Below are 13,791 nucleotides of genomic sequence, written 5' to 3'. Positions count from 1 at the left end.
AGGGAGAGATAAATTTGGGAGATGGATGGGTATTGAAATGACTGTGATATAAAGGAAAAAGCATAAATAAAATGTAAAAGGCAAGTAAGTGGCACAATGGGTAGAGTTCTAGACTTGCAGTGAAGACCTGACTAAGAAGTACACTTCTATACTATACACACTATACTAAATACAGCTTTAGACATTCCTTGACTATTAATCTTTTGCAAGTCACTTCATCTTTGTCTGTCTCAATTTCTTCATCTGTAAAATGGGGAGGGAAATAGGATCAAACTCCTGGAGTTGTTGTGAGGCTTAAAAGAGACATTACGTGTAAAACATTTTTTAAAATTTAAAACACTGTTAATCAATCAACAAACATTTATTAAGGACTGACTATGTACCAGGTATTGGGCTAAGCTCTGGGGATGTAAAAAGAGGGAAAAGACAGGCCCTGTCCTCAGAGAACTTATAGCTAAAAGGGAGAAATATGTAAACAAATATATATATATAGATATATGAATAAAACAAGGATAAATGGGGAATAATTAACAAAGGGAAGTCGGATGTATTAAGAGGAGAGGCTTTCTGCAGAAAGTAAATATTTCAGATGGGACTTAGAGAAAGCCAGGAGGTCTATGGTTGGAGTGGAGGAAAGAGAGCATTCTAGGTATGAGGATTGTTATTACTAAGTTGTTCTGAGTTGGGTTCAACTTATCATGACCCCATTTGGGATTTTTTTGGGTAGAAATATTGGTGTGCTTTGTCAGAGATGGGTAGCAGTCAAATAAAACTCTTAAAAATATGTTGTTGTTATTATTATTATGACTGACTGCCACCACCAAAAAGTGATTCTCTTTACCTATTTTATATACATAAATATATGTTATAAATTTTGTGTATTTACATATATTTTGTAATAAAAAATATATTTTATATATAATGGCTATTTTGTCATGTGATTTTTATGAATGTATTAAGGTTCAAAAACAATGATTTATGACTATGTCTGATCATTTGCTTGCCATTTCAGCTTAACAGAATGACCCTATATTCATAGTCAATCCAACCCAACTAGAATTAATTAGTTAAGTACTGATTATATGCAAAGCACTATGTTATCATTAGATTGTAACCTCCTTTTTGTAATCCAGCAATTAGCACAGTGCCTAGCAGTTAACAAATATATTTATTTTTAATGCTTCAATTTATATTCAGACACAAGCCCCTCAGAGTAGTTGTAGATTACTATACTGCTGAGACAGAAAAGTCATTTACAGTTGTCATCCAAAAACATTGTTATTACTTTGTATACAGAACATTTCATTTTGTTTGAGTTCATGGAAGACTTTATAGTTTTTTTCTGAGAGCATCCTGTTCATCATTTCCCACAGCACATAAAGGAATACTAAATCATAAACATATCACAGTTTATTCAGTCACTGCCAATTGATGGACATCCCTTCAATTTCCAATTTTTTTTGCCCTGAGAAGAGAGCTGCTACATACATTAACAAATTTTACTGCTTCATTGGCTGAGTATTGAGATATATGAAGCACAAAAGGAAAGAATTCCAGAATCATCACTTTAAAACTGAATGGAACCTTAAAGTACTCAGTTCCTCCTTTTTTAAGGAGCATGCATTTTATGGAGGGGAATACAACATATTAACAAATAAGCTAATGTGAAGAGGGAGAAGAAAGCACCCACAAAATTACTTAGTCCACAAGTGTCAAACTTAAAACTCATGTACAGGGTTGCAAGGAGCAGCAATACTCCCCAAGACCATGGAAATTGGTCCTAACTGGGAAATATTTAACAAAGTCAATAAAAATATAAGAGAACACATATAATGTTAAACACTGGTTACCACTATACTTATAATATCAGCCAGATCACAGTTATTTCAAATAATGATTTGCATGAAGTGGCTCTATGCATTTCAATTCATACTATCAGAAGTTGTAATTATGTAGAACATGCTAATTGGCTCCAACCTAACAGAAATATGCAGTGCAAGTTTGAATAATGTGACCATTTCCTGGACTTAGTCATTTGCATTAATCAGGACTTAACAACAGAATATCTCTGTTTTCTTTCCTTGAAAATGAAGATAAAAATTTGAAAACTAAGTAGTAATTATACTATCTTTGGAAGAAAAAACCTCAAACTACAGCTTAGTTTTCAGATAAGCTAATTCTTCTGAGTGCATAAAAAAATCTAGGAAATGATGAATTTTACCTTGTTCCTAAAGGACTTTATCAACAATACAAAAGAAACAGGTACATAGGAAAAATAGTTGTGTGCCCCAAATTTCAGACAATCAAATATCCTTTCATTGATGCTTAGTTCTACCTGGCAGTTTCAGTTCTTCTAATTCAATCACTGAATGCTTGATGCTCAACTGATCCATCACCAGTTTTTGCAGATCTTCTGGGGCTCCTGGTTTGGGTTCTGATTTTGCAAGAACATCAGAAATTTTCTTCTAAGGATTGGAAAGAAAGAAGAAGAGGAAGGTGAAAGTTAAGAATGTATTTGACCTTTGATGGGTTGATTTTTAATAGCATTTTGATGTCCAATGAGAGGAATGAATGTCTCCAGTGAGAACTCAAATTTGAATGTGAACCCAAATAAACACATTTGAAAAAATAACTTTTAAGATTTCCTGGTGAAGTACTTCAAAGAATGAAGAGCTGACCCTATGGCTCTGTTTGGCTCTGGGTACCATGTCTCCTATGGGAACTTAGCTTCTAATAACTTAACATGACATTATTTTCATTTAGATAAAGATAGACAAGGCTGCTTGGTAACATGGAAAACTCATAAAGCGCAGAGGTCCTCATTTCTCTTGGTTCTATTTTTTTAGGCTTCTATGGTTATGAAATTATTTATTGGAAGGGTTTCTCTGAAAAAATTCTTGTGTAGACTTGGGAAGTTCCATGCCCCAAGTTGTTTTTTCTGGGGACTTGGTAAAAATTGAGAGAAGTGAGAGCGCTTACTAAAATTTGGGATGACAGGTCCCTAACAATAAAAAGAAGCATGATGGGAAACCTTCAAATAACAGCAAGGATAGGAAACCTATCTTCTTTCATCTGTTCAGATAGACAAGGTCCCTCTTTGGGGCCATTGTTTGCTGCTTCCTATCCTCCCTTTCTGTCCTATATTATTTTCATTTCCTTGTTCCAGTCCCTAGTGGTTAAGAACCCTACTAAAAGTATGAAATGTTAAAAAACTGTCATTGGTGGTTACATTTTGAGTTGACCTCAGCCAGAATTATCTAATTACAGCCCTGACCTTGAACACTTAAGTTGTGCCATTTCAGAAGGCTACTGGCATAGGAACCAGTACAAAAAGAGTAGAACTCCTTTCTTTCTAGAACATGCCAAGTCTCAATGAGCCTGGTGTATCATTCCATCTTCCTATCTGGGCCCCTTGAAAGCACATGCATACATCCACAGAGCTTTCTAAAAGCACACTTTTAGGTAATTGGTTGGAATCCATCTTCTTTCCTTTAGGCCCAAATACTTCTACTTACCTTCCATAAAATATCTTTTTACTTTTTGGCAGGCAGAAAACTCGCTTCTGCTTTCTTCAGAATTAGGTTTATGTTCACCACTGTATTTTCAAAGCTGAATATATTTACACACACACACACACACACACACACACACACACACACACCCCTATAGATGTATCTATTTATCTCTCTCTCTCTCTCTATGTATTTATATCTATATATATGGAGGAATTTATAGTGGTATCTGTCTTCCAAATATAAATCTTCTGTTTGGCATTTAAAGAGTTTTATAACCTGGCCACCTGCTACCTCTTTAGTCTTCTTACACCTTATTCTGTGACCCAGGGATCCTGAGACATTTAGTTTGGCAACTCTGTCCATTTTCACTGGCTCTCCTTCCCCACTTCTACCTCTTGACTTCCCTGATTTCCTTTAGGTCCCAGCTAAAATCCCCCCTTCTAAATCTTTCCTGATCTCCCTCCACACTAGTGCCTTCTCTCTGCTGATTATTTCCATTTATTCTATGATTAACTTGTTTTTACAGTTATTTGCTTATTGTCTCACCCATTAGAATTCTCTGCGGGTGGGGACTGTCTTGCCTTTCTTAGCCCTGGCACAGCAGGCACCAAATAAGTGTTTGTTGGCTTGACTCTGATGTTCAGACTGACAAGTACTAAACTGACTTTCAGCTGTGTTCAGCGGGAGACTGAGGGCCTCTCTATACAAGTGAAGCAAGGTTATTTTTAGGCTACAGGTTCAAAGGGAACTGTTTTGAGGTATACTACACTAAATATTGGGAAGAATCATCAAGGGAAGATGGATCCTATTCTTTGGAAAATTATTGATTGGCATAGCTGGGATGGTTTAGCCACACTCTATAGCTGAGAAATGGATACTCGATGACCTCCGGGAGTACTTTCTAGTCCAAAGACTATAACTAGCTCTAAAGTACAGAGATGGTACGAGTTAGCAAGAGAACTCCCAACTGTTGGTTAGTTAAGTGTAAGCAATACCTTTCGTCTCTTCTTGGTCTTGGAAGCCTTCTCTTTCTTTTCTTTTGCTCGCAACAGGAAACATTCTTGAGGCTGTAAAGCAAACTGAGAAAGGGTTTCAATTTTGAGTGAAAGCTGGAAAAATGATAATTCTCCTAGAGTATTTTTTACCATATAGTCTTCAAAGTGTCATGACAGTACTCTAAAAATGGAGAGGGTACTTTTAAAACAATAATGGACTATTTTACAGGAATTGTAGTTAGATAGATTACCAAGTAGAAAGAATATATAACAAGTAATTATACTTAGAATGGAATGGGATGAATTTATCCATGAAACAGAAATTGTTAGCAGATTAAAAATTTGAATTTAACAATATGTTGCTTTCAGGAATTGCAACAAAAATGAAAATGCACACAAAGATAAAAAATAAAGGTCAAAAATGGAAATTTTCATATAAAAAAGTAGAAGTGATAATCATGATCTCAGAAAGTTAAAGTTAAAATAGATCTAGTTAAATTAAAAGACAAAAATAGGGAAACTACATTGTCAGCAACATGATTGTGTCAACTACATATATCAGTAATATTATCCAACATTATTTTAGACCATTTAAAATAACAAGGCAGTATAAATACCTGAGACTATACCTGTTAAAACAGACAAAGGAATATAAACAAAGACACTTTTTATACAAATTTTACATTATACAAATAATTCAGATCTGAAGTAATGTTTATTGTTCATGGCTAAGCAAAGTCAATATAATAAAATATGACAATTTAACCTAATTTATTGGCTTTATGATTGGGTTCTAGTTCACCCTTGTTCATTGTTTATTGCCCTTCTTCTCACACTCTGCTCCGGCCAAAGAGGTCTGCTTGTGGTTACCACATCTCCTTTCTCTGTGCTTCTGCTTACATTCTACCTCCTACACCTCCTAACTGCGTCCAAGGTTCACCTCAAATATCACCTCCTGCAAAAGGCCTCTTCTAATCTCCCAGTTGTTAGATTCCTTTCTTTTTGTTTTGTATCACACGATCTTGGCACTTATTACACTTAAAAATGTTTCTTGGGGGGCAGCTAAATAGCTCAGTGGATAAAGCACCAGCTCTGAAGTCAGGAGGACCTGAGTTCAAATATGGTCTCAGACACTTAATACTTCCTAGGTGTGTGACCCTGGGCAAGCCACTTAACCCCAAATGCCTCAGCCAAAAAAAAAAAAAAAAAATTCTTGAATGAATGAATAAATGCCTATCTGCAAGATCCAATGGAAAGATTAGGGATCATAGATTTGAAATTGTAAGGAATAACAAGAACAATAATGACATTACAGTTTTTACCTAAAACTCATAATCTTTGACCACTTATCTATTTCAAAATGACTCTTTTTTGTTATATATTTTTGTCAATTCTGTTTATTTTTCATTTTAATCTTTATCAGTGGAGTAAAAACTGTAATTAATAAAGCTTTTATTATTTATTTATATTATTTTATTGACTATTAAGATCACGTGTTTCAAATTATTTATAGTACAATAACAATAATAAAAATTAAAACAACCTTGAAGCTTTCCCCTTATTCTCTATGTCAACTGAAAAAGATGGGAAAAATCAATGTTGCCTGAGGGATTGTGGAAGGAAAGACACACTACTGTGTGGCTGGTACAGATGTGAAATAGTATAGTCATTCTAGGAATTATGCAAGAAAGCTGCCTGAATTGTAAACAGATATACAATACAAGAAAGTCAAAGACAAGACACAAAGTTCTGGTAAATGGCAACATTCTTTTGGGTGGCAAATAACTACTGCAGAAAGTGTCACTCCAATGGATTGGCCACATTGTTCCAAATGTGCCAAATGCACATTTGCCTAAAAGATGGAGAACTCACCCAAAGCAAGAGCTCAGATATCAGTCAGAAGAAGCATTACAACGACACTCTCAAGGTCTCTGAAAAACTTTGTGGGAGATACTGACCTAGGATTATTCAGCTTGGCATACCTGCATCAAAGAAGGCACTGTGCTGTGTGAGCTAAACAGAACTGCACTAGCTCAAAAGAAATGTGAGAGACCCAAATTTGGAGACTCTCCATTCGAATGTTCAATGTGCCCAACCTGTGGTAGAGGTTTGGGAGCTCGTTTTGATATGATCAGTTGCATTGACCCTGAGATAATGAAGTCATTTTGTTTCTCTTCAACTATAAACAACAGAACCAACAAGTAACTGAAAGCAAAGTGGGTGCCAGATGATTAATGAATAGCTGTAAAAATGTTATATGAATTATGCAGTATTATGCAGTAAGATATTATGGAGATGAAGAATTCAGAGAAAAGTGAGAAGTTCATAAATTGGGAAAGAATAAAATATATAATGATGAGAACAATAAATGTAATGGAAATATCAATGAAGGTCCTGGGAAAGAGGAAATAAAACATAGTAGAAAAGAGACCATTAAGAAAAAATCAGTATATCTAATGTCAGATGAAGTTTTTTTTTTTTTTTTGTAATAACAGAGGGTTCAATTTGGGAGAGAGAAATAAGAAAAATTATGCACATGCAAAAAGTATTAATTTTTTTTTAATCTAGTGCTGAAATCTTTGGGTAAAGCTTAAATGGTTAAAAAAGATTGTAAAGACTTCAATCATGCCCATACAAAGGGGACACAAATATGATGTGATAGCAAGATTTACTGTCTTGTTACCACAGTTCTAAGAATGGAAATAAGATTGTTTAATTTCATATCGCAAATAAATGTGATTGCTTAGCAGGTTATTATTTTGCATTTTCTAAGTTTCTCCCTATTTAATTCAGAAAACCAGAGGTGGACTGCATTTCTACTCAAATGGATCAAAATCTTCAGTACAACATTGTTACAAGACAACAACATTAGTACAATGAGGTTCATGCTAAAGTTTCTATGAAGGTATCATCATCCTTACCACTCCTACTTCCCCAAACAGACAGCCTGTTGGTTTGACTCCTAAGTGACTTGCATGGTTTAGCTCTATTTTTATACTATTTTTTTTTTTATGTAGAAAAACAGGATATTTGGACTAAGACCTTGATTTATGAAATAGAATGCCTCAAATTCCTTATTTATTAATCATAAGCAGAATATAAAATGCTTCCTGTGTTGGGTTCTTTTACTCAATATTTTAAAATATCTTGCCAAGATCTAAAATATAAAATAAAAAGATTCCAAGTTTCCCTTTTCAGTTTCCATTCCAACTGGGAATACTTGCTACCAATGGGAGAATGGGTAATCACTGTAAATCTTGCCTCACCACCTCCTTTTAAAAAGATTACAGACAAGCCTTTTCATTATAGGCCTGCAGACAATCTGCAAATTCAATGAGCTATTTAAAGATGAACTTGGGCCAAAGCCAGCAGCAGACATGGTTCCATATGATCCCTCCTGTATAATTACCAAGGCCACAGTTAAACAATTTGGGGCTTGGTTTCAGCTAGAAGTGTAGATTTTAAATATTCAGGAATCGAGTAACATGAAGAAATCTTGAGATTCTGGGGCCTTCTCTGCCAATATAGGAACATGTCAATAGAAAAATACATTAGAACTGAAGAATTGGTGTTATGATCTCTCTTGCTTAAAAATAAGAATAAGGACAGCTAGAAGGTATAGTGGAGAGAACACCAGCCTTGAAGTTAGGAGGACCTGAGTTCAAATGTAAGTCAGACATCTAAGTGTTAAGTGTGATCTTAAGTAAGTTGCTTGCAAATTAAATGCCTTAATGCCTTGCAAATTAAAAAACAAAAAAAAAAAAACCAAAAACAAACAAACAAAAAACCTCCCCTAAAATAAGGATAGTTCCAGTTTTTAATCAAAAAAAAGTTTGTTTAGTCATTTCAGTCATGTCCACCTTGGGAAAGAAACTGGAATGGTTTGCCATTTCCTTTTCTGGCTCATTTTACAGCTGAGGAAGGGAACTGATACAAACAAGATTATAGAACTTGCTCAGGGTCAGACAGCTAGTAAGTCTCTAAAGGTGGATTTGAACTCAGGAAGATGAATCTTCCTGGCTCTAGGTCCATACTCAATTCATTGTGTCACCTAGCTGCCCCACTTATCCAAGGTTGAATATTTTCATTTAAGAGAGCTATCCTTGTGTTGCTGATATTCATGAATTAGGGGGCACTAATAGATCTTAGAAACCATCATATAATGCCATAAGATATCAAAGCTTTTGATGATTGATAATTTAGAACACATTATCTCAAAGTCACTAGTATCTAAGGCTGTGAAAGCAGATACTAGAAACATCCTCCATTTTTTCAAAAAGGGCATGGGAGAAAGGAGTTTTATGATCTGAACTTTTAAGTTCAGAAGGCAGATAAGTCTAAACACCATCCTGCCGGCCAAATATCTGGGAATGAATTTAGTTACAGAGGCACATTCTGTCCAATCCATAAGATAAAAGGTAAGGCTGTGCCAATCATTTGGATAAAAATGCTTTATTACACTTAGCAAATATATGTAATTAGATTTATGAAAAGATTCAAACAATCACGTGGTTCTTCTATCAGCTACTCTAAGAATAGAGAAGAACTTGTTTACTGAACTCATTAAAGCATGGTACCATTAATACATCCAACATTGTGGAGCTAGTGCCATGAGCCAGTAGCTCCTTGCAGAGTTAGACTCTTGCATGAATACTGAATGGATATGGATGTTGTTCATAAAGAGAACTGGGTGAGACTGAGGTATTTCAATATGGTCACCTGGAAAAGAACACAAGGATAAGAACAAATCATATCTTTAAATAAAAACAAAACGTTTTGAAGATTAACAAAAATGAAACAAAACAAAACAAAAAATATCTTCAATAGAATATAAAAAGAATTCAAAAAGGGAATATGTAGTTTTTTTTTTAAATGGTGTCAAAGATCTGAATCTACTAGAATCCTCTTTTTAGCATACTTTTGAATCTGATCATAAACTACTCAATAAATCAACAAATAATTCTATCCTTGGAAAATTGGGATTTGCCAGTTTGTGATGAATAGGAAGTAAAGCTTAAATGACTATAAATCTTTTTTTAAAATGTTATAAATATAATATCTGCTTCCACTGATCTCATGGGAGGTAAAGTCTCTCACAGACTTATGGGAAGAGGTCAAAATGTCACTATCTGTGAAGAAGAGGAGGGGGTACCTTCTGTTTTTATAGCAGTTGGCGATAAGTAGGAAGGAGGAAAAAGAAGAGGAGGAGAAAAGGGGAAACTTGGAGAATAGCAATGATAAGAGCAAAGGAAGAAAGAAAGGTAAAATATGAAGTTTTAACCAAAGAGCATAAATTAAAGAGAGATATAGAACAAGTAATTTAGAATTGAAATTTGTTATGTGCAAAAATAAAGGCAGGAAACAAATATTTATTAGATGCTTACTATATACCAGGCAAGGACAGCTAGATCTATGGATATCAATGGATAGAGCAGCAGGCTTAGACTGAGGAAGACTCTTCTCTTCCTGGACAGATTCAAATCCATCCTCACTCACTTAGTAGTTTGTGTGACCTTAGGCACTTAACCCTATTTGTCTCAGTTCCTTCATCTACAAAATGAACTGGAGAAGGAAATTGCAAATCACTCTAATATCTTTGCCAAGAACTCCAAAAGGAGTTAAAAAGAGTTGGACATAATGTAAATGACTGAACAACAACAGAATGTGCTAGACACTGTGCTAAATGCTTGATAAAAATAATTTCATTTGATCCTTATTTAACAAACCCTGGGAAGTGGTAGATATAGCTTAATTCATATAGATAGAGCATAATTCATGCTTAAGTAAGGAGAAGGAAGGTACAATTTCAAAGAGAGAGCTAAGCAAGAAAAAAGTATTCTTGTTCCCGTTTTGCTGTTTTAAGGTACCATACACACACACACACACACACACACACACACACACACACACACACACACACACACGCTGAGGGAAAAGAAGTCCTACGCAATCTGAGGGGAGAATAACAGTTCATGGCACCATTCAAGATCTATGAACATCACAGATAAGGGTCCAAGAGGAATTTATTAAGATCCCACAGAACAGATTATATTCTGGGAACTTTCACTGCAAACTCACTAGGGATGACTCTGATAGACATTCCTGAAGTGACTGATGCCAAGGATGAAAGAATATGATGTCATCTCTAGGAGCGGGACAGCGTATAATTTATTTTGGAAGAAACATATGGAGAAAAAAATGAGAAGTGTTGGCAAGCCTCTGGAATAAAGCAGGCCAAGAAGAAGGACCGTTTACATATAATTTAGACACGGAATGGTTGCTAGAGATGATGTAGTTGTATAGTTAAGGAGAGTTTGTAATATTCCAAGTCAGCTGGTGGGGTAATGGGCAGACCTGGAGAGTGGGCTAGAGTGAGGTAAAAGTGAGGTATGCTTGTGGCAGGGAGCGGTTAGAATAAGCCTTCTGTCCAGAATGCTGCTCTGGGAGTATCAGGAAGTAAAAACTTAGCATATAATAATTATAGATCTATTAATGCACTGTAAGAGTTTTACATTTACAAATGGGGCAGTTTATCTGAGAAAACCCAACCTAAAGCTCATTCAAAGATTTTAAAAAGCATATATAAAACAATTAAGCTATTTTGTAGTTTTAATTATTTTTTGATTCAGTGTTGTTTCAATTTATTCTTATAAGTTATTTCTTGTCTTATTCTTATAAGCTGCCTTATTGAGCAGACTGTCAATAAAACTGAATCAACATATTTATTAAACACCCTTTCTTTCTGTGCAGAATACTAAGCTAAGCACTGAGGGAATCAGATTTCCTGGAGGATGTGCCATTTGAGTGGGACTGTAAGAACAATAGCAGCAGCTAGGTGGCTCAATTAGATAAGAGTGCAGGATCTGAAATCAGAAGGACTTGAATTCATATTTGACCTCAGTCACTTCCTCGCAGTATGAATCAGGGCAAGTTACTCAACCTTGTTAGTCTCAGTTTCCTCATTTGTAAAAATGATGTGGAGAAGGAAATTGCAAACTACTCTAGTATTTTGCCAAGAAAACTCCAAATGAGGTCATGAAGAATAAGACATGACTGAATAATAACAAAAAGTTGGAAACAGAAAAATAAAAAATGGGGCAAGGTGGACAACCAAACAATAGGAAATAACCCAAGTAAAGGAAAAAGGGAGAAGAATATGTATGTCTGTATTCAGAGAGTGAAAGGAAGTCCAGTTTGCCTGAAGCTTTGAATGATGCAAAGGGGAATTACACATAGTTAATCTATAGTACTTACCCTGTGCCAGACACTGTGCTAATCACTTTATAATTGTTATTTCATTTCATCCTCACCACAGCCCTGGGAAGTAGATGATATTTTATACGTGTATCTGTGTGTGTGTGTTGTGTGTATTTCATTTTACAGATGAGGAATTTGAAGCAAACAGAGATGAAGGAATTTAGGAAATACCTAAGGTTGGATTTGAATTCAGGTCTGCCTGACTTTAGGCCCTCTGCTTTATTCACTATCTTAGTTGCTTAAAACATGAAAAAAAAGCCTCCTCCTTTTTTCCTCTGCTACCCTATTTCTTAATCCTGGATTGTTGATCCTTCCCTCCCCTCCCCCCTTTTCCCCTAATGAATTTTAATCCTGATATAAATTGAACCACCTAAGATCCTGATACTACAAATCGTACATCCTCCAGGTTTTAAGACTTCAGTTTCTTTTCTCCCCCCCAAGTCTTCTTTTTAATTTGTCATTTGTAATGGGTTGCAGTTCACACTCAAACATGTGCCTTTCCATTGCCATTAAGAGAGTTCATAACTTTAGTTCTTTGGAAACAGTAGTATATTCTACAACTTGTAATCAAATGATATCACCAGAAGAATAATGGTTTTAAGAACACAAATCATTTTTTTCCCCCAGAGAAAAGCCTGAAGTAATTAAAAGACATTTAAATTTTCTATAGTTTTGCTGAATATTGTCTACTCTAGTTCAGAGCCCACCACCTTGCTGTACATCTGCACTGTCTGTCTTGGATTACATGTATTAATGGATAGGCACTACATTCAGTCTGGACTGTAACTCATTCTACAATGACAAGAAGTTTACAGCACATGATCATTTTAGACCTGAATAGATTGGCAATGTGGGGAATTTTTCAAAAATTACATGTTACCACCCAAGTTTGAGATAAAGGAAAATCATAAACAGATGTGACTAGCATTCAAACTGGATTAAAAGGATTATAAAGGTGATAAAGGTTATAAGAAGAGTAAAACAAGGTTGTCTGAGCAGTTCTACTTTATTGTTGCCAGCACATCACTGATGAAAAACAGTAAGGGAGAAAAAATATGAACTTGGAATCCAATAGTAATAATAATGGGGAAAAGAGAATGTTGAGTTGTTCTTCTGGCAAGTTGTATTGGTGTGGTCTTAAAAAAAGATGAAATGTCAAGGAGCTGGAGTTTAGAAAGAAAAGGGTAAAAAGGATATAGAAAATGCAAGTAAAATGTGTGTAGAGATTTTACTGGGGAGGAGGAAGAAGCAGGAACAAGGAAGGTGATTAAAAAATACTGGGAAGCAGCTAGAAGAAAATGAGAGTATAAGAAAGGTGGACTGTGAATCTATGAAAGAGTCTATGATATCAAGATATTAAAAAAGAGGAAAATATCAGTTCAATGGCCAGGGATGAAGAAGAACCCCCAAAAGTAGAGAAAAAGAAAGAACTATATGAAGACATCTTAAAAATGGGATTGAGACAACGAAACAGTCTGTTAGCTACTCAATAAGCATTTTAACAAACCCTTTTTATGTACCAGGCACTGTGCTAGGTGCTAGGGAGAAAAAGACAAAAAAAACAAAAACAAAAACAAAAACAAAAAAACCCCCCCAAAAAACAGTCTCTACTCTCAAAAAGCTCATATTTTAAAGGGGGAGGCAACATGTAAATAATTATGAAGTCTATTCTGGTGGCTCATGCCTATAGTCTGCTAATGGGAAGGTTAAGGCTGAATATGGGAGTTCTGAGTTATGGAAGGAGTAAAGCCAACTGGGAGTCTGTATTATGTCTGGTACCAATATTATGAGTTTTCAGAGTTGGTAGTGAGTGGAGGGCAAGTTAGATAGGCCCTCAAAGGAGAGGAAAATTGTCTTGTGTCAGAAACAGAGCAGGTCAAAGCTTCTGTGATGATCAGCCCTGGACTTACAAGTCCAGGCCTGTAAGTGCTGCAGCACTTCTAGCCTTGGGAAACCTCATCTCCTCCAGCAATGGAACACAAAGATATGGGTAGCATAAACAGAAGGTTATCTCAGAGGGATGG

General features: G+C 35.4%; 1 protein-coding gene across 1 annotated transcript in view; it reads right to left on the bottom strand.

Moving 5' to 3' along the window:
- Positions 1-13,791, bottom strand: part of CMSS1 (cms1 ribosomal small subunit homolog) — a 402,077-nt gene that overhangs the window by 26,711 nt on the left and 361,575 nt on the right. Inside the window, exons 3-4 of the mRNA XM_051990598.1 lie at positions 4,511-4,594; positions 2,336-2,465 (exon numbers count right to left, since the gene is read on the bottom strand). Of these exons, the coding sequence (XP_051846558.1) occupies positions 2,336-2,465; positions 4,511-4,594 (214 nt within the window). The remainder of the gene's footprint in view (positions 1-2,335; positions 2,466-4,510; positions 4,595-13,791) is intronic.

This window comes from Antechinus flavipes, chromosome 3, assembly GCF_016432865.1.
Source record: "Antechinus flavipes isolate AdamAnt ecotype Samford, QLD, Australia chromosome 3, AdamAnt_v2, whole genome shotgun sequence".
Lineage (NCBI taxonomy): Eukaryota > Metazoa > Chordata > Mammalia > Dasyuromorphia > Dasyuridae > Antechinus > Antechinus flavipes.
This window is presented reverse-complemented; position numbering and strand designations above follow the sequence as displayed.